Source organism: Lycorma delicatula, chromosome 7 (assembly GCF_047948215.1).
Source record: "Lycorma delicatula isolate Av1 chromosome 7, ASM4794821v1, whole genome shotgun sequence".
Taxonomy (NCBI): domain Eukaryota; kingdom Metazoa; phylum Arthropoda; class Insecta; order Hemiptera; family Fulgoridae; genus Lycorma; species Lycorma delicatula.
The window spans coordinates 140,765,620-140,793,405 of NC_134461.1; the positions used below are offsets into that span (position 1 = coordinate 140,765,620).

Below are 27,786 nucleotides of genomic sequence, written 5' to 3' on the forward strand. Positions count from 1 at the left end.
AAATAGAAAATAAATTTTCAATAATATCAAAAGCAACACTGTCATATAAAATTCTAATGTAGGAAAAAACTTATATATTTAAGTAACAATTATATAATTTTTGAATGCCATTTTCATAATGGATGAGGCTCCAGTTTGATTGTAGGGCACCTCTCAATATATAATTAAGAAGGATCAACTAAAAAATAAAATTTTTCCTCTAAATTCAAAATTTCAGTAATTAACTGGAATAAACATCAAATACAACAAGTAATACAGAATTAACAAACATTGTTTCAACAACATACATTTACAATTCATAAAATATTCTTTAGCTCCTTCCACAGTAATCATAACGTTTATGGAAGGAACATTACTAAAATGGCTTTTAAAACAACAAACAAAATGACAAGATCATTTAACATATTGATAAAGCTCGCACCAATTAACACAGCAACCCAGTGTTAAACTAAACTGCACAAAATACTTGATGGGCAAATAGATGCACATTTAGCCAAAAACTACACACACAAACCTAATTCACAACAACAGAATCTACCTCTGTACCCCATAGAAACTAGATAAAATACAAAAATGTTAACCACAACATGAACCCAACATACCTGAACAATTTGAAGTTCTCAAACTCTAAATATGGTAAAAAAATATATTAAATAAGAAACATAAAACACAGATCAACTATACTATAAAAGTTATGTTCACAATAGATTTCCTGCTCACTTTAAGGTGAATGCCATAAAAAAATAGGGTCATTGGCAATACCACTGATGGAGAAACTGCTTCAGAATTCTGAAAAGATTATCTAGAAGTATATTTCTATAAAATGAGTTACATTTTATTTTTTATGAAATTTTAAATCAATTTTATCATAGTTTACCAACAAGTTTAATAAAAACACTTATTGTTATAATACATAGAAGTTCTAATAGACACATTACACTCTATTACTGCGCATTCACAATGTTGGTTTCTGCAGATAAAATATTAACTTCCATTACTTCCACTGAACTTGAATTTCTCTTCTACTACAATAGAACACCATTAAGAATACAATACCAGAATGATATACATCTGTTTAATCACAGATCATCTTATGCTAAAATAATAAGAAGTTCTAGTGGTTTAAATTTATGATTCAAACATGGATGTGAACATTAAAAATTAAATGACAAATTAAATTAGATTGTTTGAAATGAAATGCTCAAATTGTAATACATTCTACATTAAACAGAATGAATACAATCTTTACAATTTAAGATTTGTATGTTCTTTTGTAATATGAAGAAATTCTGTCTCACATTAAACTGATAAAGTATAAATAGCATTCACAGAACTTCTTGATAATATGTTTACTCAATTGTTTATAAATAATATTGAAGTAATGGAATGTAAAAATAATATGGATTTTATCACACTACTTTTACTATCAAATAATAAGAAAAAGCTAGAAACAGTAGTTTTTTAATAAACATTCTGTAATAAAAAAAATAACAAAACAGTAATCAGGTAGTTTACTGGCAAGGTAATCCTAATATTTAAACCATCTAATGACAAAATAAGACCTAATGAGAGAGTAACACTATTATTGCATTAGAGATGGACAGTGAAAATAAATAAACTGTAGTTTATAATGTTACAAAATAAGTAGTGATAAGAAATATACATCATCTAAAGATTAAAATAAATAAAATTAAAAAAATAAACAAAAAAAAACAATAATTGATTAACTTATTAGTAATTAATAGAATAAAAACAAAAGATTAATTTACTTTTGAAAATATCTAAAAGGGTAGAATATTAAGTTCTATGAAAAGGTAAGAACTGTGTAGAATAGATCAGAAACTTTCAAATAAAAGAAAAAAGATAACAAGTTAACATAAAGAAAATATAAAAGTATATAAAAAGATAGTTTACATGGTGAATCTTATATAAATTATCAATATCATGAGTAATCATATTAATTATTAAAAAAAAGAAAGAAAAGAATGTAGCAGTACCTGCTATCTTGAATGCTATTTTTCATTACACAATTATACTTATGAGTTTGATTGAGGCTCCTGACTTATGTCAATAGTTTGAACACGAGTGCTATCTGTAGGTAATAATTGCAATTTTTCAGGTTCAGCATCAGGCATTATAATACACATAAAGCTTTTACCTGTAGCAGAATCACGAGGATATATGGTAACCGGAGTAAAACGTTCAGTTGAACCCTCAACATAAGCACACAGACGTTGATATACTTCAGGAAAATGCCGACGTAAACTCACTCCACGCTGACGAAGATGACGTTGTATATTAGTAAAACTAATTTGTCTTGCACGTTGTATATTCTGATCAAGGCAACCAGGCAGTGAAGTCAGTATAAGAGTTTCCGGGTCATCACTGTCACGTGTTATATTAGGTGTTGTCTGCCGCGATGGTGCTAGAAGAGGCCGGCTTAGTTTTAATTTTGTACATCGAGATACAAGCTGTCGTTCCCACTTTACAGCACCTGTAGTTGGAACTTCACTTACTACACAAACAGCAACATAAAGTACAAACCTTGTATCTGGGTTGTAAGCTTTACATAGTTTCAATAGTTCTGAATATAGTTCTGGTCCCATTTCTCCTGGCAGTAGGTCGGCCCATCGAACAAATGTTGGCTCCCCTAATTCTTTAAGTCCGTTCGCTACAAATCTTTCAGCTAGCTCTGGACTTGAAAAGAAACATTTCACAGCCCCTCTACCTCGTGCTAAAAACCCCCGCCTTGCAAGTACTGAAACATGATGAAGCGTATCAGGATCTTCCTTGATAGTAGATAAAACTCTACGACACAATGCACCAACCCTCGAGTGAAGACAAGTTTTTCTGTGCTTCTCCCAATGAGCACGACGACAGTCTCTAGAGCAATATACATGTGCGCAGTTGTGACAAGTTTTGAACGTTTTCTTCGCTTCCACCACTGTAGCAGTCTTACCACATTTAGCAAATCGACACTTCACTAAACCTTCTTCAGTACCATCAACATCAAATGAGACTCTTCGTCCAGATCGCATAGGAACTTTCGGTTCATTTCCTTCACTCCCACGTCGGGCCGTTTCCACGGTGTAATAAGGGGGCCCATTGCTAGCTGACCCTGAACAGACATTTAAAAATAATATTAGGATAGATATTAAGATTAAAATTTAAAGCATATTAAAAAAATTTCTATTCACACATAGTATTTCAAACATTTTACGTTTTTAAAAAATTATGTTTTTTACACTCTATTATTATGATTTTACTCATAAATTAATGGATATAAAATAATATTAAAAGTTCTTTTAATACAAAAAAGGAGAAATACTGTTTTATCTATAGTTAAACTGAAACTCACAAAGATGGAATAACTAAAAGTAATAAATAGTTTTAAATACTGTTGTAAATATGTAAATTTTAATACAAACAAAAGAAAAATGACAGATTAAACCACACACCAATGCAAACTAAACTTACAATGATGAGTTTATTCATTCGATGCTAAATGAATTGAAATGAGTGAAAACTACAACAAATAATTCAAAGTACGAGTATTTACTTTACTCAACGTAAATAAAACACAGATTTTAGTAAATAAGAAATTTTTTTTTTTACAAACAAATGACAAAAAGCATGCAAAAAAGTTCAGACTAACATAAAATCCAGTCCTATTAGCACAATTAAAACATTTATACTTATTTATTAAGGATAAATATGTATATATGAAGAAAATAATTTCTGATTTAATAGCAATTAATTTTGGTTTTATTAAGTTTTTTTTTTTTTGAAAATGACTTCCTATTGATAAGGATGTAGATGACACACAGAAAGGATAATGAAGAACAAAAGAGCGAATTAATCTTTTTAAAAAGCATAAAGCAATTGAATTGTGTGAATAGGCATAAGTGCAAGAGGACTGTTAAAGTTCTTTTTTTCAACTTACAGAGTGCTCCTACCTTGCAGGTCGGAGCGAGAACGAAGATCACCACATGACCGTCGTGTTGTCGGACCAGGTGATGGGCTAGGTGATCTTGATGTTGAAGGCAGTCCAAGTAAAGAATCAAGTACATCATCCATTGTTGTCGATGTAGGACTAGGTCGTGATCGTGTAGGCGCTTGCTGCGAAGCAATGAATTGTGGGCTTTCATCTCCAGCTCCTATAAACCATATATACTTACTTCTATCCACACTTCTGCAACAATTGTCTTACTTGTCATTCTAACTGAATCATACTTATTTATATTTTACTGTTACAAATTTATAAAAAGCAAAAGCAATGAACTGTGTTTTAAAGCTATTTTAAATTAAAACTACACTATTGTTATTTTAATGGAACTCAGTTTTGAAAGTTAACAAAAAAAGTTTTTTAGACTAGTAAATAACTACTCTTTTATATCAATGAATAAATAATAGACATTTTAAAAACTTTCTAGACGAAGATTAACCCTTTAAAGATGGTGGTATAATATTTATCACCTTTCATAAACAGAGTAGAAATTATAAGGGTACATGGCTGCTATTTATAATGTGAAGAAAATAGAAACAAGAAATTAGAAACACTAGTTATCTTGTAGAATTGTATAATGAAGCTTTTGCATGGAACTAACAGCTCACTATCCTTGAATTTTAGTGACATTTATACTTTGGTTGTTAAGCTCAGCATATTAAACTAATCACAATTATGCAATGAAATTTATGTATTATGTATGTATATTACATTACATAAAACGGAATGTAATTATAATGTATGTAAATTAAATTTCAATTTTTTTTCTTTATTTTAAAAACATAAAAATTATCACTTTTCTGGTTTAATATTAAACAATTGTAAAACTAAATTTTTAAGTCACTACAAAATTAATAATTTTTTAATTTTATCTTGTAATTTATGTTCTGAATAAGATACTCAAAATTATATTTTAATGAATGACTGAAACTGCTTTATCAAAAAATCCAATTTAGATAAGTGAACACTGTCACTCAATTGTTATGTACAATTTTCTCTGTTTATGATACCGAAGAACAAGCATGATAAATTATAATACCAGTATGTAAGTCGTAAGTAGGGAACAGTTTGAGGACTGAGAAGCAAAGTGGAAGTTTTTAGGAAAGATAACATTCAGTTAATTGTTCATAAATTTGGTATTATATGTTTGATGCTGATACTATTATGAGTAGTTATATCAGTTGAAAAAACAAGGAAAAAATATTTATCACATTTAAATTATCATTGTTAGCTAGCAATTCAGTTGATAGACTTCTTCAGTTCAAACAAAAAATAATCCCATCAGACTGAGCTGAAAGGCACAGAAGCTAACTTTGTTCATGTAGAACATGCACCTGTTTTTGGTACCTAAAAGAGATGTACACACTGTAACGATAAAATGAGACAAATACTTAAGCTGTAATTTACAAAAATTGCATAAACCATTTTCCAGTGGTGACTGTAAAATTTACACCAACCTCAAGATTTAAGGTTATAATTTTTTCATAATTATTTGTTTATACATTAAAATTAATGTTAAAATTTTAATCAAAAATAATACGAGTAACTTCAACTTTTTGCACAATAAAAAAGTATTGGTTAAATTATGTTATTTCATTCGATTTTATTGAGATTTCGTTGAAGGAAACTGTTTAATAGTAATAAGAAAAATATTTTTTTTTGTAACTGTTTTTATAATTTTTTATTAGTTTGTGTAGATGATATTTACTATAATAATCATTAAATTTACATATTTAAGATTTGATTCAAGGTAAAATACAAATTTCTGATATACATTTTTTTTTTCGCTATTATAGAGATTTATGTTTGGTAATTGAAAATAAAAAAAAGACTATTTTAAATCATTCTTATTAAAACCAAATTATTGTAATTTTTATAAAGAAAGCAAATGCCTTTTCATAAACGTAATTAAATATTTTTTTTATTTTTATTATTGTAATTAATATATATTTTTATATGATACAGTATATTTTTAAAATAAATTATTACCTGTCATTCAATAACAGCGACTTATTTTCTAACAGTATTTATTAAAGAAAATACGAAATCTGGAGGAAAACAAGGTGGTAAATAATCTACTAAATTCATCTTGTGAGAGACTGAAATGTCGTTGTTTCTGGGCCATAGTGTACTATTTACCACAGCTTATCGCCTTCTATCAAGACCATAATAATAAAATTTTTCTTTTTGTGTTTTTGAAGGGTTAATATCAATCAATTTCTATGTTTTTCTTAAACATCATATACAAGAGAAAGTATTGTAAACATGCAAAACTGGATTTTTAACTGTCATTATACATGTACTTCAATAAATAAATTACGAACAATTAGTCATTGACATACTATGTCAGACATGTATAAGAAATATAATTATTTCATAGGGTGCCTCATCGGGGTGCCTAATTCATAATAAATCTTTAAATTCAAAAATTTCTAATTAAATCTTAGTTAAATATGAAACAAATGTAGTCAAATAAGCAGAAAACATTATCAATAAGTTGAAACATTTTCATGCGTGTATTAGCCAGTTATGCACTTGAAATGATGATGAAGTGTCTTTGATCATATTACAAATAATAATCACAATATTCACATCAAACAACTTAGTTATTTAAAAAGAACCTGACATGTATGAGAGAAATTAATACAAAACATCCAAGTATGGAAAATGATTGTATGGAAAGTAATGCATTGTGGTCAGATTATAAACAATTTCCCTCACAGATTTTTTAAAATAATCAATTAGCTAGTGTGGTAGTAACTACATACTGTAGAAACCTTATTAAACTGACTTATCTTAGTTATAAAAAAACTAAACTGTATTTATTTGAAAATAAGACCCCATTGATTGTAAGACCCTTAAGTTTTGCAGGCAAATTTTAGAAAAAAAATTTGCAAATGTTACACCCGTCAGTTTAACAGGCTATAATTCCTAGAAAAACAGTTCATTGGGAATTTCTTTATTACTGTATATACAGTTAGTTGTTGTTGGCTAAGGACAAATGTTACCCTTTCAGGTGTTTATAAAACAATGCTATGGTATTTGATGGAGGGGTGAGAGTTGACCACACAGTAGCAGCTTCAATCCTGCAACCTGCTTTCTTTTTACTAGTAAAACAAGACCTTTGGTTAGAACAGCAGGAACTTTATTGAAAATTATTTTTTCTTGTATTTTGTCTGTGTTACCGGTAAAATAAATTCATTGGAAAAGTTTCACTGTAGGGTTTAAGTTAGATTTTTTGAAGTTCGCTGAAAAAAATGGTGTACAAGCAGGGAGTTGAGAGTATTCAGTACAATCAAATATGATTGGTTACTGGAGAAATTAGAGAGATAAACTTAAAGCTGTGAAAAAAGGAACTCGATCTTTTCGTGGTCCTAATATAGGATGCCATCCTGCAGTGAATGATACAGTGATTGAGTGGGTGGAAGAGAAGAGAAGAGAGTGCTGTGTAGTAACCTGTGAAATGATACAAGTGAAAGGGCGTGAAGTAGCAAAACACCATGTAAACACAAGTGACTATAAAGCCAGTCATGGATGGGTGGTACGATTAATGAGAAGAAAGGGACTCACTTTGAGGCGGACACCTTCTTTGTGCTAATGACTACCAGCAGAATACACTGATTCCAAGTTTTGGAATTTCAACTATATGTACTACGTGAAAGAGGAAAAAATCAGTACCTCATATCTCAGATTGAAAATGCTAGTAAAACACCTGTCTTTTTGAAATGCTGCGAAACACAAGTGTAAACAAAGACAGCAAATCTAGTGTACTGGTAAAACCAGCTGGCGCAGAAAAAATGAGATGTACAGTTATGTTAGCCATTTGTGTAGATGGAAAAAAATTGCCTCCATATGTCATTTTTAAAAGAAAACTCTGTCGAAGGGAAAACTACCATGAGGTTTCCATGCTTGTGTACAAGATAAGGGATGAATGGACGTGAAACTAATGTATGATTGGCTAATAGTTGTTTGGAATCGCTGCCCAGGAGCAATGTTAAAGAAACGAGGACTTCTCATTTTAGATCGCTTCCGTGGCCATCTTGAAGATTCTGTGAAGAATCGAATCAATGAAATCCACATGGATGCTGAAGTTATTTTGGGAGACCTCACTTCTGTGCTGCAACCCTTGGATGTGAGCATTAATAAGCCGTTCAAGAACCACGATAAGAAGTTTTACACTAAATGGATGGCAGATAGAAATCACAGAGTGAACAAATGAAGAAACCTTTAATAGAGCTTCTTTCCAAGTGGAGTGTCAAAGCCTGGCAGGTAATTACTCTAAAAATGATAATCAAGAGTTTCAAGAAGACTCCTGTGCGTTGGATTGAACGGAAGATCACCTCATATATGAGGATTCTGACAACACAACTGAAGGAGAGACTGACGTCGATGACGGTGAAGACGAAGATGATGATGAAAGCAGCAGTGACTCCAAATAAACAACTGTATTCCAGGTAATTAAAATACAATACTGCATTTTTTGCATTGCTGTTAAAACAACAGCAACTGGTTCGAGCAATAAATTTGAAAGTCGTTCATTTCTGTTTTCAGATATACTGGTAGCTGTGAACCTGAACAAAGCCATGCTCCTGATGTCAAATAGCATGAATCCTTAAATAAAAATACTTTTTTATCTGTATAACTTACAATAGTCAGTGTTTAATAAAACATACTAAATTCACCATTCGAATGCAGTTATTTTTATTTTCATTTTCCAAAATACCTGTTTGTAAGACCAGCCTCGAATATAAGACCCTCCAAAATTTGGGTATAATTATGTTAAAAAATGGGGGGGGGGGGTCTTATTTCTGAGTTAATGCAGTAAATACTAGAAAATTTGTTCAAAATATTGTATAAATCATTATTACATTCACATAATCAATTTTGGATACAAAATTTTACATAATTACAGTAGTTCTGAATAAATAAATGATTCAGTATAAAAGAAATATCTACTTTTAAAAAATCAACTAAATGAGAAGGAAAATTATTTTGAATACTCTGACTTAAATTATTACGCAAGCATTAGAGATCTATGAAACTGATTGAGGGGGTAATCCTTTTCAGTTTGCTTAAAGCAGGACCTGGGATTATGCTTATCTATCAATGCTTGATTTCATTATCTTTTTAAAAATACGTAAGTACTTTTTTTAAGTAAAAGAATGTCTATATTACTGAAAACACCTATTTAAAGTTACAATAAAATTTATTCAAAATGCCTTAAAGTGTAACAAATGATAATTCTCTTGTTACATTATGTAATTGTATGTATGAGAGTATTCAAAAATAGACTTTCAACTAGTTGTAAATAAACTATTTGCTGTAACACAGAGCATAGAAGTCAGAATTTCATTAAACCCCCATCTGTTTAGTGCTAGTAAAGCAGTAATAGATAAAATATAGAATCTGTAATTTTTGCACCTCCCATCTGCAAAAAGTGATTCATATTATGAACCAAACAGCTGCAGCATTGTTGAACTCAATAGGTTATAATATTCTTTTATGGTAATATGTCTATGAGTGATAGTACTGTAAGAGATTTGTGCCATAATTTTTTAAGAGGAAAGATTTTTCAAGATATGTTTAGAAAGGGAAAGGTGACATTCAATCAATGATTAATAAACTTACTACAAGAAATTGGAGATATAAAATATAACATTTTTTCATTTTTTTTTTTTTTTTAACTTTCCGTATGAATTTTTCACCAAGTCTAAGAATGTCTCTTTTTAGAATTATGACAGAAAACCTGGATTTCCATTATTTCTATACAATGAAGGTACCAAAACAATTGTACAACATCCACAAAACTCAAATAATAGACATGGGTTTGACATTCTTCATGCAGTACAATCAAAAGGGGGTTTCAACAGAATTGTGACCATGAATGAGGCAAGAATCAAGTTTGTGATTTCAGAGAAAAAACGGAACAGTCCAAACAGTAAATGCACATTAATTCACAAAAAGCTAAAAAATTCAAGCAGACTCTACCAAATAGAAAAGTACCACAGTGTTTTGAAACTAAAGATAGAAGTAGTTTTATAGGTAAAAATTCTTGGAACCTAGGATCACAGAAATTACAAGAAAAGCTGAAGCTTAAGAGTTCAATTCAGAACGTGTAGCTCAGGATTATCACAAACATAATAGGCTTAAAAAGTCTTTATCCCCAGGTTGCAAAGAGGATTTACTTATACATTTCAAGTAAGAGATTTCAGACCATTTTCATCAATATGGATTTGGTGCCCAGTGACTATCACCATGATGAAGGTTAGCAGACTTTTATAACCAATGAGAAGCTCATGAAAGGAGATAAATGGCTGGGTACTTCGGTAGTTCATTTTTTTATCAAGGCTTCACAAAAACCAATGTTACGATACAAGTGCCTAAATGTGAGTGAAAACTATGTGGAAAAGAAAATAACTTATTTACATGTAAATAACTTGTGTATGTAATAAAGTATTTTTAGTTTTCCTACAGTCAGTAGCTTTTTGAATGCCTTCATACTTTTAAAAAATATACAAACTCTAGTATATATATAGATTAAATGAACACAACTGAAAGTTTGATAAAACATTAACAAAATGAACATTACAAAACTTCACAAAATTTACCTTTCCCTTTTAACCTTTCTCCCTTTTCCCCATTTTCATTTTTACCATATTCCCTTTCCCTCTCCCACATTCCCCCTTTTCCTCCTACTTTCCCTTTTCTTCCCCTTATTTACCCTTTCTTCTTACCCCTTTCCTTTTTTCCTTTCCATTTCCTTTTCGGATTTTTCCCTTTTTTGTTTTTCTCCTTTCTCCCTTTTTCTCTATGCATAAATTGGTCCAATAGTTTTTTATTTAGTGTATAGCAGACACATATATCAGAAACATTAAAATGGATTTGTAAAATATTTAGTATAGCGTGTGTTGCTTTTACATCCAACAGATAGTGGTGTTACTAAAAAAAAATAATGTTTTTACCTGTCACTGGTGTGACATCTTAGGTAAATAAATAGTAGGTATATAAAAACACGAGCATATTTGAATGCAATGTTGTCAAAATTTCAAAGCAATTGGTGAAGAACTTTCAGAGATTTAAGATTTTGAACAAATGAACATTTACATTTTAATTTATATAGATAATACAATATTTCACACTTAAGTTAATCCAGAACTTGGGACAACATTTTATAAAAGTGTACCTGTGCATAGGCTATCAGAACAGTCCTAATAAGAATGTATGTAGATCCTAAAACCCAAATTTACAAATTCTCAAAGCTCAATTTTATCAACTTTAAAAAATTCATCTATCATCATAAAACAAAAAGATAGGCTTACTGTAACTGTGGACATTAGCTTGTTGCCAATATAAATAAGTAAATAATAGTATAAATAAATTAATATTTTCTGAAAAATCAGTGTGCATCATTCAAATTTAAAATAATTTTGATTTTGTAATAATCAATAACATTACATAAAAGTTTAATTTTTTTAATTTTAATTGCCCTCAGCTAAAATCTTCATTAGCAAATACTATTACTTTCAGAACAATTTTTCAGAGTGCAGTTACTTTTATTGACATTATTGGATCTATTGATATTGATTTCATGAACAGTAGATAAGCAGTGGTAACTGAGACAGTAAAGGTTTGTGATGATTGTTCACAGGAAAACTTTCATCAAAAAACATTGTTCTTGTATAAGTCAGTTGGGCTCACTCAGTTACTGTAATGCAAATCCAAAGAAACTAGAAATCTAGTCATAATAAATACTTTTTTAAAAATAAATAAGATCACTTTGATTTCAAAATGAAATATTCTGACATAGAATGTTACATTCTACATTGACAAATACCACTGCAATTAATTTTTTTAATTCTGGCGAATTAAAAAATATTAAAATATAGTAATTAAAAGCAGGAAATGGAAAAGAAAATTCATTAAATTTTATAATTGAGAATCAAATAATTAAACCTTAATAATACAGCAATTTAACTTAGGGGTTAAAATTCACATGTATGTAATTATCTTTAACAGGATGAACTTGAGACTCTTTTTGGGGAACTCAAATCAGGGAAAAACATTATGGATCTCCCAACTCTGTCAATGTGACTTCAATTAACAAGTCATTTTACAATACAGTGATTACAATTTTAATAAAAATAGTAAAATCCTCATTGAGTAATATATTTAAAGGCCTTGGACAAGGTAGCAGAATAAACCAATCTCTCAAGAGCTTAGAGTTCTTTCTTTATCTAATGGGTCTCTCCCTTTGTCTAATCCTTGATCCTTTCCTTCTTGAATAAACATAAATTTCTTTAAAGATCCCTTGAAAAGTTTGATTTGAAACTAAAGCTAACTCATATTCAGAAAACATTTTTATAACTGTCACTTTAGTGTACCTTGTCATTAAAATGTTATCTGTAGTCAATTTAAAACTATTTTCTACGTTTTAAAAATGTTATGCCATGAATACCAAAATTCAGACTTTAAAAATGTAATTTTTTCCATCTAAACTTAATATTAAATTATTATTTTTTAGTCTTCATAAGTGAGGTTTGTTTTATCCAAATGCTTCATTTTCTAAATCTAATCTAATCTAACACACAGCAGAGCCATTCTACAAGGCGTGTTTTCCTCTATTTACAGCCACACATCCACACATCTACTCCCCTCCGCAACCGCCTTGCTATAACTGCTCGACTATAAGTAGTAAAAAATAATCAGAGAAAAATTAGTTTTAAACAAATAAGAAATACTAAACATGCTGCTTTAACTGAAAAAAAAAAAACAATGTTAACTCAGTCAATAAATTAAATTGTTAGCTATCACATCCATAACTTAAGCTAATAATATCACTGTATCAATCAGTTGGATGAATTGTCAGAATTGCTAAACATTCTACAGCAGTGATTCAGGATTCCAGTTCAAATATAAATAAATGTACAGTTATTTTTAGATGAACTTAATACTGTTCATGTTACCAGTTTATTTTGATTATTGGGGTTTGATTAATTGCAAAAATGGCCAATCCAATTATGGAGAGATAACCTTTTCTGTTTAGCCTCTGAAACCATAGTAAGGTATTACTTCAGAGGATGATATGTATGAGTAAATGAAGTATATTCTTGTATAGTCTTAGGTCGACCATTCCTGAGATGTGTGGTTAATTGAAACCCAACTACAAAAGGACACCGGTATCCATGATCCAGTATTCAAATTCATATAAAGGATTTGAAAATTAGAACTCTTGATTTCAAAATCAGCTGATTTGTGATGATGAGTTCATGACTAGATCAGCCCAGTGGGTTGTGGGCAAATTAACTGACAAACTGTTAACTGTGCTTAGAGAGGTGATGTGAAGCAATATAATTTAAAACTAAAAAAAATATCATTTCTAATTGCTGAAAATTAACCCATTTCTTAATCAATAACAACAAACTATTTTTTTTGTAATATTTCTGTTGATAATTACCTAACTATGCATATTTAATAGTACTTTACATTTTTTACAAAATTAAAAAAAAAAAGATTTAAAAAATGTTTTCACAATGAGTCAGTTAAGATTGCAAAAACATTTATGTACAAGAAGCAATACATTTCCACATTCAATGTATGTACTCAAGATCTCTGGCTAGAATCAGGTGACCCTGCATGTCATTAGTTTTAATTTTATCCTATTTTGGACAAAAGTCCATTGCTCTCGATATTGATTCATTATTTTCCCTACTGAATTCAGGGAGATTGATTTATATAAACACACAATCATCCTGTCATAACTACTAATTTTCAACTGGAATGGTGATGGATTTATAAGCTCTTAATCTTGCTTCAATGTATGGCAATACTGAATAGCATTGACATAGGTTATAGCTGGATGGAAGACTACTGGATATTGGTATGAACTCAGGATTTGGCACAAAATTTTGTAAAAATCTGGTTTAGTGAAAGTATGGTTCAATGTTCCACGAACTCTACTTATGTTGAGTAAAATCATAAAGGTTCATTCAGGTATAACTAGTTTTTAATCTTAGTTTAATTTTTATATTATTTGTAAATAAATATTTAAAGCCATTTTGTTTATTACAAATGTTTTATAAATTTTTAATTAAACTGAAATAAAACAATAATGAAGGGAAATAATTTATAAATGATATCACAGTAGGTAAACTTTAAAAAATTTAACAAGTTTATTGTTATTCAGTATTAACGATTCCTATACTTACACAAAAATTAATTGAAGAATTGTTTAAAAACTATATAAAAAATCTGATCAAAGACATAATCAACGAAACAGTAAATACACAACATAAATATTAGTTGCTTAAGTATATTTACAAATGAAGGATACAGTATGACAGGGGTAGTGAATCGTAAGAATCTCACCACGTTATAAAAATGTATTTCAATTGTCTTATCATTTGAGACAGAGAATTAACGAAACAAAAGTGTTCCTCTTACCTGATAAGAAATCTGCAATGAACAGTTAAAAAAAATAAAAAGTAAAGAAAGAAAACATAAAACACCCACAAAGCCCAAATTACACAAATTTTAAGGTGAAGCTTTAACTGTATTTATCAACAAAAGGATTTAGATAAGAACTGATTTTTTCTTAATAGTCACACATTTAAACTAAGAAAATGAGATGAAAGAAACAACAAATGAGAAAATATAAGAGCCCCAAATTAAAAACAAAGACCAGCTTATCCTTGTAAGATGAATCATACCTAAAACAACTAATTTAATAAATACAATATCATTACACTAATAAAAACTAACAGAAAATTATCATACTTTAAAATTAAAAAAAAATTAGGCTTTAAAAGTCATAATGTCAATGAACATATAGACTATGTATATGAGAATCAATGTTAAGTTTACATCTTGTTAATATTAAGATGAACATTGTTGTATATAAAAAAGAAAACTTCAATCAGGGAACGTTCATAAACTGATCAAAAATTTAGTTTTAAAATTAAGGAAATAAACAAAGTTTATGATAAAGGAAATTTTTTTCTACCACATCTCTTGTTTATTTAATACTTAATATTTAACAATATCAATTTGTTAATTTTAAAATTTAATTATTATCCACATAAAACAGAACTTATCATTTTCACTATTCTTTTTTAAACAAGTACTTATTAGCAAATTATTTTTAAAGCAAGTGTAATTTTCAACAACAAAATCCTGCAATGTAAAAAAATGTTTTATTTACTATATCTTCTTCACAACTTGAGACATACAAACAAAGAAAAACCATCAATAAAAACGTTCATCATATAAGTAAGCTTTAATTTTATGTAAAATCGTTAAAATATACTTGTTAGTCATCTGCCAGACGAGTTACATTTATTTAGTTTTACATTACAATTAATAAGGGTTAGCTCACAGCCAGTCAGTTAGCAGTAATAACATAAAAAAATAATTGAAAAAATAAATAAAACTGCCTGCTATCTAACTCACCACCAACCCTCTTGATAATGCAATTAGTATCATCCAAATGTCAATGATGAACTGAAATAAGAAAATAATTTTCAAAGTAAGAATAACATGATAAATTATATTAAAAACCAATTTGATTAATTTTATATAAAGATATTAATTTTGTACGTATAATTCATAAACTAGAATTTAAATCCCTAAGAAATGTTTGCTAAATGTTTTCTAAGAAAGAATTCAGTAAAAAATGTTGTTAAAGTATGGATGTGAGTCATGGATCCTCAAGAAAACAGAAAGGAAGAGGCTTGAGATAATGAAAATGTGAATCTGGAGGAAATTTAGAAGCTGGATGGGCAGAAAAAGTAACAAACAAGTTCTAGAAGAATTGAATGAAAACAGTTCTTTTAAACTTGACTGGACAAAGAAGAATTGGTTAAACATGCATTACGAGAAAACCAAACCAATTCTTAATAAATATATTTGAAGGAAAAGTAGTTCAAGAGGACATCAGAGCTGTAATTTTTAAGAATACAGAGGAAGAGAGAGAGAGAGAGAGAGAAAGAGAGAGAGAGTGAGAGAGAGAGAGAGAGTGAGAGAGAGAGAGAGAGAGTGAGAGAGAGAGAGAGAGTGAGAGAGAGAGAGAGAGAGATGGACTTAGCATCGTACAGCGACTTGAAAATGACAGCTGCAGAGTGAGAGAAAGAGACAGATGCTGCTATTTTGACTGACATCCACTTTTAGATGTTAATTGACAGAAGAAATGTAAACAAATAAAATGATTATATCAAAGCTATTAGTTAAAAAGAAAAAAATGTATAATAATTAACTTTTAAAAAATGCAGTTAAAAAGGAAACAAATTTATCCTTTAAATTTTAACTTATGAAGTCAGTGAAAAATAAAAAACCATTAATTTGCCATTGATTTGTATCTGAAATTTAGAGTGATTAAAAAAGTATAATATAATGTCAGTATTTGCTTTTGTTTTTTTTTTTTGTTAGTTTTATATTTTTAAAAAGTTTATTTTACTATGATTTAATATTTTTATTTTTATTTTTATTTAAAATATGGGTAGGTCTGAATAAACAATATGAGAATACAAAAATATACTATTATATTAAAATACTATTATACTGAAAATACTGAGACTTGATAAAAATACAAAAAGGAATGTAACAATGTAAAGCGACTACAGTTGACATTGAGAAAGGCTCTCTGGAATTCAGGAACATAATCAGAGTGATTCCAAACTGGACATCAATCTCTCAGGAAATGATTCTATAGTCAAAAATATGAAAAAAAGTTCATATAAACATATATAAAAAAACAGTTCATTAGCGAATTTTGGCTCGCAGAGCATTTACTCCTTCTTTTTGCTCCCTCTGTGAAATTAAACTCTACTAAAATTCTTGGGGTACAAAAAACTATTCTTGGTGCTTCCTCGTGCTTTTTGATCTAAGAAATTGAATACAATTGGTTCCAGATCTCTCTCACTAGGTTTAAAGAAAACGGGGTAAATCACAAAAATGTTTTGTCAGAAAATACAGTTTTTAAGTTTTGAATAAAATAACTTTGTTAATTTACCAATAAACAAATAAAAATTTCTAGTTAACTTTAAAGAGGATTTAATTCTGAAAACAAATTATGGAAATAACGTCTGTTAAAATTATAAACAGAAATTTGAGAAGTTCAACTTTAATTAGAAACAAAACACACAAATTGGATTGGAAAAGTGAAACGATTTTAAACAGAACAATTTTCATCAATGTTTAAACAACATTATGTAAATGAAAACAAATAGAAATCTTTTCAATAACAGAAAAAAATACATCTAAAAAAATAAAAATTATATATTTTTTATTTTTTTCTAAAAATTACTAAATATCATAATCGTTACTGATAAAGCTGTAAACATTTTTCAAATCAGTTGTTTAATGTGTGCCAGCCTCCGTGGTGCAGAGGGTAGCATCTTGGCCTTTCATCTAGAGGTTCTGGGTTTGAATCCCGGGTAGGCATTTTCATACATGCTACAAATCATTCATCTCATCCTCTGCAGCAATACCTAACTGTGAACTCGGAGGTTAAACAAAAAAAAAGTTGTCTAATGTGGCTGCCAATCTATTCCAATATATAGTTCAGCTCAGCGAATCCATGCTAGCTGGGCATTCTAATAACAACATTATTATTCCTAATAGTAGCTCCAGCTTCTATTCTAAGATGTCTCAATTCTTCTTGTGTGTTAATACAAACAGAATACACTAACAACTTCATCCAACCACAAAGGAAAAAGTCCGCTTGCATGAGACTGAGGTAGCCATTTTACTTGTCCGTTTAAACCAATCCATTGCCTACTAAATGTATTATTTAAATGATTCATCACATCACGATAGTAGTGAGCAGGTGCACCATCACTGAAAAACCACATTTGCACTCTATTTGCAAGTAGAATATCTTCCAAGAGTTTCATCAGATTTTTTTGTAAAAAAACGCAAATACCTCTCTCCATTGAGCCTTGAGTTTAAAAAGAAGGGCCTATAAGATTATCACTACAAAGACCCCAAATTAAACGAAAAAGTGCATTGGAAATGACTTAAACAGTCTTACGGGGATTTTCTTCTGCGCATGAGTGAGTGTTTTGATAATTTACAATGCCATTTCTTGGAAATCAGGATTCATCAGTAATTTGTTAATTACTTGGGAAATTGGGATGATGTTCACATTTTCTATTTAACCATCAACAGAATTTCATCCATTTATCAAAATCAGGTGGCAACTTGTATATATAATAACTTGTATATGTGTTGTATGTAATGGTTATAATTGATTGCAGAACATGAAAGCGACGTGACAACCATCTGGTGCTTGGGGCGGGAGATACTTGTAACGCATTCAGTATTGCTTCTTCAGTGTTGGCATTTCTCACAAAACATTAATGACCAGCATCGAATCATTGTGATTTAAGCAACTGTTTCTTGAACTCTCGTCTCCAAAGCCTCAAAAAATTTTTTACAATCCGGTACTCTTCGATTTGGATAATTTTCCCGGCATTCTTGCACAGCAGCCAATCCATTTTTGTTTACTTTACCATTAATTAACATGTCCGTCAACTCTCCAAATGAAAATAAAATTTGTGCTATCACCTATTGTGAATGACTGACAAAAAATAATAGCACAAATACTGCTTAAATGAATATTCAAATTCTAGACACTAAACTTAATTATAGATCAACTGTTATTGCCAACCTATGAATTTAATTTCACAGAGGGAGCAGAAAGGAGGGGTAAATGTTTCGCGAGGCGAAATTCGCAAACGAACTGTTTTCTGACCTATGTTTATATGAACCTTTTTATTATTTTTGGCTATAGAATAATCTCCTGAGAGACTGACGTGCAGTTTGGAATCATTCTGTATAATTTTTTATCTCATGTTTATACAAATACATTCATACGATATAAAATATATTATGGCATGTTAACCACAAATTTTTCAATTTTGTTACATTTTGTGTAAAAATACTTTAAATAAAATAAGGCTAAATATTGTTATATTATAACAATGGTAAACATTTTTTTTTTAAATCTTCAAATTCCATTTGTATTTTTTCTTAAAAAAATGTTTCACTTAAGCAATCTGGGGAGAACTTACTAGAGTACCAAAAGACAAACATCCTTTACTACATTAAACATTAGCATCAGTCATTTGGTGAAAAGTAACATTTGAACATACTAAAAACTACATGCATGCCAAATTGAGAATCTTCTACTTCTTTTAAAGCTAGTTAAAAATAAAAAAAAAACTGTAATTGAGTTTAATAAAAATAAATTGATATTATTTATCTAGAAATAAACTAAAAAATTTTATAAGCAAAGTTATCTTTGATATTCATATTTTATTAATTCACAACATAAATGGTTAGTGTTTGGTATGTTGTATTAAAATACCTAATATTCCATAGTTTCTGTTTCTCACAACACTACTAGTGCATGGATGTCACCAAAAATTACAATTATTGCAAACGACTTTACAAAATAAGAATGGACTTTTTCAAATTCTTGTCCACAAGCTAATAGAGGAATTGGAACACACTGAATCCACACTGAATCGGTTAGTTTTGAGTACTCAGTGTATGACTCTAACATACTCAGAAAAAATTTGTTATAGACCAAGTCTATATTTTGCATAGATACCTTATCATTTTCAATACTTTGAATTATTGAATCCAATTGGGTCCTGATGCAGAAACCAAAAGCACTACTGCTACATAAATAGTCCATCTAACATGGCTATTAAAACTATTAACATGTACAGCAAATCTCAGATTTTTATCTCCCAACATGTAAAACTTAAATATCAAAAACTTCCCTACAGAATATTACAAGAATAATAATACAGTTCTTTTTAAAAGTAAAGTATTAAAGAATTCAATAAACACATTGTTCATTGACATATCAATATATATATATATGTTATTCTTACTGCATTACATATACTCACAAAAAGGAAACTTGGTAATTTGAACAACTGCAATTTAAAGAATTCATTCCCATTTTCCTACAATGATAAATTAAAATTTACCAATAAAAACTTCATTTTTTTATATATTTAATTTTATAAAACCTGGAAATAATAAATAATACTGATTCATAACTTATGTTTTAGTAAGCTTTTATATAAGGTGAATTGTAACCACATATTTGTATTCAAATTAAAGTATGAATCTAGTAGACTCAAAATGCAATTATCCAGTAATGCTTATAGATCAGTCAGTAAAGTGATTTCATAAAGTAACTGCTAAATCATAACTACATTATTTTAAAAGTGTGAAAAGATAGATATTAAATATGAAGCTCACTATTTTCAGTCAATGTGGTAAAATTAGTGAAATATTGGAAATTAATAGAATAGATATAAACAATCTCAAAATATTATAGAAAACTCTAACACACAATTTTCTTTTTTATGTATTATTAAGAAAGATGAAACAATTATTTTTACTGAAGCAAATAAGATATTGCCAAAGATGTGTAATACAAGAAAGAAAATTAAAATAGAAACAGATGAAAGAGAAAAAGATGGCAATAAACAATAAAACAAACTCCTTTACCAGATAGTAAATGCACTGAAAATTTTAAGTGACCAAAAATCATATTTTTAAGATCAAAGAGAATATTGGATAGCACCATTTTCAACTGAATTAGAATCTTTGAAGAAAGTACTGGTGGTGTCATTGCAGAAAAATGACACACGTAACATTGTTCTTTTATATTGTTAATAAACAGCAGTGAAAGCTACCAATACCTTCACCATCACATTTAATTAAAATTAATTTTAAGGTAGAAAAATACTTTGTACTGATTATTTAATAACAGCACCAAACATACATAAAAAAACTGAAAAAACCAATTTCTTTGGATATTTAGCCACTTTTCCAAAAAGGCACTTTCAGTTTTTAATTTGTCTTGGGGAGAAATTGGCCGAGGATTTAATGTGAGGAGAATCGGCCGGGGATTATTTCAAAATATAAAATATTCAAACTACATAAAATAAAATAAAGAAATAACAATAAATTACAAATACAGTGGAAGAAAAATGATCACTTAAAATTATAAATTATTTAACAATACATAATAGTTTTAATAATGGTAATTTTGTTGTTAAAGTTTCTAAATGCAATTCTTCATAAAAGAGACAAGTATGGCTCTTTATGTGAAATTTTCATTATAATCAGTCTCTGAAACAACTTTAAGCTGTTATTCATTTTTCAAACACTCACCAATATCACAAATCAGTCTCATTTGATATTTTTCATTGTGGAAGTTGATAATTAATTTATCAAATTTCTCTTATCCTTACTTTAATTTATGTCTCATTTTACAAAAGCTTTTGCCTTCATGGGTATTATAAATTGTGACTTGAAATGGAAAGAAATAAATTCTCATCCCTAGAAAGTTTTCTGCTCAAGAGTACAAATAACAATAGCAACAGTTAGTTCTTCTTCCATGGAGGGTTGAATTAAATAGAAACATGAACTACTGGAGCCCTAACTCACAATTTTATTTATTTTACTTTCCCTTCTAAATAATGTTATAGCTCTAGAACGGAAAGTATTATAGTTGGTCCAGTTTGGGCGTATGTGGTTTTCACCAGATCTTGATATTTTGACACCGAAGACACTCAAAAAAACCAGATGAAAAAATTTTCCAGATGTTAATGTTTGTATGTACACATGTGTTTGGTGTTGGCCTCTAAATCACCTTATATCTCCAGAACTATTTGACTGATTTTGACCAAACTTGGACAGATTACTTCTACATATGGGGCCATTAAATTTTCAACTTAAAAAGTCAAGGAGGTGAGGCCATAGAGCAAGATCACCCTCAGTATCTTGAGATTTCGCCTAATTAAGGTCATATTTTTCTTAGACATATTTGTTAACGATTAAAAACCAACAATATTTACAAAAAATGTTTTTACAAAATCACATCCCCACCCCAAAAAACGCTGTTTTAGTCGTCTGCTATGTTGTGATGTCACAGGTGAGTGGTAGAATTAAATAAATGAATAATATTTGAAGTGTAAAAAAGTAATTTGATCACCCGGTCAACTTGGTACATGGTGCGTTAAGCCTAACAGCTACACCAATCTACCAATCGTACCAAGTCAAATTTGTTTTATGTAGGTTGTGAAATTACATTAGTTTAGTTAATGCTGACATCAATGCTGGTATTGCCACACCCACGCAAATTAAATGTGGTATATACGCTCACTTTAGTTAAAATCATTGAATTAAATAAACGAAAATATATTATATTTAATTAAAATAAAAAATATATTAAACTGAGTTGTGTGTGTGTGTGTGTGTGTGTGTGTATGCGTGTGCGTAAGTCGTGTATCAGAACCCAGAGTTGAGAGAAAGCCCTATAACTGTGTTGTCAGCTTTTTTGTTTAATAATATTATTCTTTTTGGTTTTGAATTATGAAATTTAATTGCATACATTTTAAGCCTTCTTTTCAAGCTATTTACAAATAAGCTAGTTAAAAATAAGTTTGATGAATTTTAAATAAAGTTTGTTTATTAGTAAGGAAATAAATGGTATCTACCATCTTCCATTTTGCTTTTTCAAACTATTATACTACAACAGTGTCAGCATCATCAATTAGTTGTCAATTGGATGAGTTCATGGCTAAGACAAATGATGTGATACTAACTTCATGAAGATTTGTGGAGCTGTTCTGAAGAAATAAACATAAAAAAACAATGATATTATTAACCTCCTTGTAGTAAAGTTGATAAAAAAGTAAAATAAAAATTAGTTGTTTGTTGAACAAGGGTCAATATTATTGTAGTATTTAACACAGATTGTACCTGAGCTTTGTAGTGGTTTTAGTAGCATAACATTTTTTAGTAAGATTCTGAAGGGGGTCTCATCGTCAGCCATGTATTGGACTTACAGAAATTCTCAATCTTAGAATAGATTTCTACATTAGATTTTAACAAAAAGATGTTCAAGGATATTTATTGCCATAAAATTTACACAACCCACAGTTAAAAAAATTCAATAAATAAAAATTACGGAAATATGAAATTATATAAATAATATAATAGACCAGATAACTGACAACACAGATCAGTAGTTCTTACCTTCCAATGATTACATACCACTAATTAAATAAATTATGCCTTAATTTTACTTAAAATAATCAATTATTGTTGATGTATTTTATTTGCAAGCTATTCAGCATCATCAGAAATTTTTTTAAGTATAGTCTTAACAAAGTATAGTAAGGTCTTAATTTCCAATTTACTGGCATATTACTTTATTAGGTTTATACTGTGCAGCTGAGTCATGGCAGATTACTTTATGTTTTTGCTATAATTATTACTTATTTGATAAAACTAATTTCAAATTACCATAATATTTATTCAAAAGAAGGCTTACAAGGAGAGAAATCATATTTACTATTGAATTCCTAAAATTAAGACGCAAACACATTCTAATTAAAAAACTTTTTAAATAATCCACAAACTTCTTTAACAAATTCATTAATAAAATCAATAGTAATTTCATAATTTCAGCTGAAGGAAAATTAATTTTATCTCCAGTGTAAACAAATATATATAGTTAATATTTTACATAAATATTATTTATTTTCATTAGATTAAAGAACGCTATTTTAAATATTATTAAATAATTATACTATAAAATTAAATTATTTTGCCTGTTTTTGCAACATCTTTAATATTATTAATATTCAATTAACACACATTTTAAAATATTTCAAAATATAAATAATAATATATTTTGAATAATGTTTTTGATGCATCAACATCAGTCTTTATTATTTTTTAATAATTGTTATTTAAAATAATTATAATTAAAAAATAATGTACAAACTGATTATTCCAATGTTTTATTTTTTACTTTTTTTAAATGTGCATTAATTAAAACTTCAATAAGCATATGATTTGATTTAAGAAATTAAAAAAAAAAGTAAAAAATGTAATCCTACAATGCGCGCACGCATACACACACACACACACACACACACACACACACACACACACACACACACACACACACACACACACACACACACACACACACACACACACACACACACACACACACACACACACACACACACACACACACACACACACACACACACACACACACACACACACACACACACACACACACACACACACACATACATACATACACAATTTAATGAATAACAAAGTAATGTAATAAAACAGAACTCATTAATTGAGAGATGTCCTTTGATTCTTGGTGACTTAACTACTGGTTTTTAATTATTGCAATAAAGAATAGAAAGAAATAAAAAAAAATTAGTCTTTATTTTTAATAACAATTATTACTTTCCCGTCTAGATAGTGTTATAGCAGAGCTATAATTCTGTTAGGGAAGTATTGTAATTGATCCAATTCATGCATATGCAGTTTTCACAAGATCCTGAAGTTTTGACAACTAAGGAATCCAAAAAACTGGATGGAAATTTTCTGGATATTAATGTTTGCATGTACATGAGTGTGTTCGGTGTGTTGGCCACTAAAAATCACTTTATATTTCCAAAACTACAGGACTGATTTTGACCAAACTTGGTCAGATTACGTCTGTATTTGGGGAATTGGTGCCATTAAATTTTCAACTTAAAAGGTCAAGGGGGTGAGGCTGTAGAGCTAGATCACCCTCAGTATCTCAAGATTTTGCTTAATTTAGGTAATTTTTTCTTAGGCATTATTTTTTTGTTTAAATTAAACAAATGAATAATATTTAAAGTGTAAAAAAGTAACTTAATTTGGCTGGGTCTAATTTGATCACCAGGTTGACTTGGTACCTGGTGCCTTGCTGTTACACCAGTCTGCCAACCGTACAAGCGAAATTTGTTTTATGTAAGTCGTGAAATTACACATTAGTTTAGTTAGTGCCGACTGTCGCTGCTAGTACCACCACAACTGCATGAATACAGTAGGCACGCGATTACTTAGAATTATTAAATTAAATAAAATAAAAAAATATTATATTTAAATAAAATGATAAATATTTTAAATTTAGTTGTGAGTGTAAGCCATGGATAAAAAAAAACCCACAGTTGACAGCTTTTATTAATGCAGTAATACTATTTTATGCAAAATATTTAAAAAAAATTAATAACTAATACAATTTTTATTATTCGCAAATCTCTGTGGCAGAATGGTAACAATATGGGGCTTTCATCAGGTCCCAGGTTCGAATTCTGGTTAGGCATGTCATTTTTCATACACTACAAATTTATATTTTCATATTTCTACATACAAGCTTCTTTGTAAGTTTCTGTGATGAATCAATTCATCAGCCAAAAAATGTTTTTTTTTTGTACCTGATCACTTTTTTTTACAACTAAACATAGGCTTACTTAACAAATAGTTAATTTAATAATGCTGATATTTATAATAAATAATAGTGGACACTATGTATGATTAAAAAAAATAAATGTAACAATCTATGTTCAGATGCAGTAATGATCAAATATAAGTAAAAATAAATAAATATTTTATTCTAATCGGTACATAGTAATATGTTATATAGATCACAAACAAATGAGTACATACATGAGGGTCATTCAATAATAATTAGAGACAAAATGTGGGGATACGGTGGAAAAACGTATTAATAGAATAAACTAAAACTGTCTGACATTAAGTTGGCCCCCCTGTCATAGATAAGGTCTATTACCTACTTGTAAAGAATTTTCATTATAATAACCTCTTTTGTTTATTTAAAAATGTTGGCTCACCTTGAAATGTGCATCATGGAAGAACAACATGCTGTGATAAAATTTTTATTTTCTGAAGATGTAAAACTGACTGAAATTCATTCATGTACAATTAAACAGTTAGGTGAAAAGAATATTAACCCACCAGGTTGGTCTAGTGGTGAAGCGTCTTCCCAAATCAGCTGGTTTGGAAGTCTAGAATTTCAGTGTTCAAGTCCTAGTAAAGTCAGTAATTTTTACATGGATTTGAATACTAGTTTGTGAAACCAGTGTTCTTTGGTGGTTGGGTTTCAATTAACCACAAATCTCAGGAATGGTCGAACTGAGATTGTACAAGACTACATTTCTGTTACACTCATACATATCATCCTCATTCATTCTCTGAAGTATTATCTGAAAGGTAATTACCAGAGGCTAAACAGGAAAAAGAAAGGTAAAAGGTATATTAATCTCGCAAATTTTTATAAGTAGATAAAACAGTTTAAATCAAGCACAATAAGTACCATCAATTTTCATCCTAAAAGTTTTGATTGACACTTAGTAAAATCCATTTGCAGGGACAAACGCACAAAAATTTGGGGAATTGCTGAAATTTATAGTGTTAGTCAGCACTGTCCATGATAAGCTGAACTGCTACAAAATGCGTTCAAGGTGGGGGTCCCAAAACAGTTAACTGAAAATCAATGACACCTGAATTCAAATCTAAACGGAAATTAAATGGTAGCTTTAATGGAGAGTAATTCTTTTTTTAGATTGCATAACATGTGATGAAACTTGGATTCATCATTTTAAGCCAGAATACAAATTTTAGGTTAGGAATAGAAACATCAGAGTTCAACGACCAGATAAAATTTCATAACCTACACATTACCAGTAAAGAGATGAAAACAGTGTTTTGGGATTTTGAAGGCCCAGTTTATTGAAATTATTTTGAAGAAGAACAAAAATTCAACTGTGAGGTGTATTGTGACATACTAAAAAATAATGTAAAACGCCCAATAAAGAGAAAATGCTTTGGTTTTCCCTTAAAAGTAGTAATTCTTTTTCGTAACACCCGCGCTATGCCATTTCACTCAAAAGAAATTGGTAGCTATTTAAAAGTTGGGTTGTGAAATGATATATCTACATGTAGTTCTGAACTTGCACAATCAGATTTTTCTTGTACTCTCAAAAAGTATTGTATAGCACCAAGTTTGAAAACAATGAGGAGATCAAGAATGTAGTAAAAGAATGGCTCAGACAGCAATATGAACAATTCTTTACAACTGGAATAACAAAATCCACAGATAAGTGCTTAATTGTAGCCAGGGATTATGTTGAAAGACAGTGTTAGTTTCATTGTGATTCAAAAATAATTTTTCTTTTCATTTGTCTCTTAAAATTATTGCAAAAAAGTTAGCATTTGTCTGATTTGATCAAGAGAAGCCATAAGTAAAACCTTGATTCAAGCACAGTCTCACAAAATAAGCAATTAAAAATAAAAATATAGAATTTTGGAAGTCCATATTAAAAATTAAAAATATTAAATAAATGAAATAATAAGAAAATAAAATAAGATAAGTAAATATACTAAATAAATAATAAAAAGTACAAAATAAATAAACATTTAGATAGTATTCATTTGACCATATATTATTTGAACACATTAAAAAAGTTTGCAGAAAATTAAGGGTTTTTTAATTTCTTTTTAAACTAGAGTACTTAAAAATGCATTGAGAAATATTCAAATATTGGGATATTGTCATTACATGACATTATTTCAGTAATGTTATATAGTTATTAACATTATTATGTCGAGTAATATTCAATAATGTTGTTTTTGTAAAAGAAACATCTTTTTATTATTCTATTTTAAATAAATAGGTAGTAAGATTTTTCAAACAAATCAATCCATAACTTATTAAAAATGTTAACTGAAGCATAATGAGGCTTTTTCTTGTATGTTAATATATTGTGCCAAATTACAATGTAAACAACTTTGTCGTTTGTTACATAGAAAGTTTTAGTATTGAAAGCATAATATCAAAAAATAAAAAAGTATGTATTTTTTTCTTTGGTTGAGTTTTGGATGAAATTTGG

General features: G+C 29.0%; 1 protein-coding gene across 1 annotated transcript in view; it reads right to left on the reverse strand.

Annotated features, from left to right (window-relative positions):
* Positions 1-1,818: 1,818 nt before the first annotated feature.
* LOC142328395 (uncharacterized) overlaps positions 1,819-27,786 on the reverse strand; it is an 885,003-nt gene continuing 859,035 nt past the window's right edge. The window contains exons 9-13 of the mRNA XM_075372101.1: positions 17,676-17,836; positions 14,447-14,458; positions 8,347-8,617; positions 3,957-4,192; positions 1,819-3,118 (exon numbers count right to left, since the gene is read on the reverse strand). Of these exons, the coding sequence (XP_075228216.1) occupies positions 2,037-3,118; positions 3,957-4,192; positions 8,347-8,617; positions 14,447-14,458; positions 17,676-17,836 (1,762 nt within the window). The 3' untranslated portion in view covers positions 1,819-2,036. The remainder of the gene's footprint in view (positions 3,119-3,956; positions 4,193-8,346; positions 8,618-14,446; positions 14,459-17,675; positions 17,837-27,786) is intronic.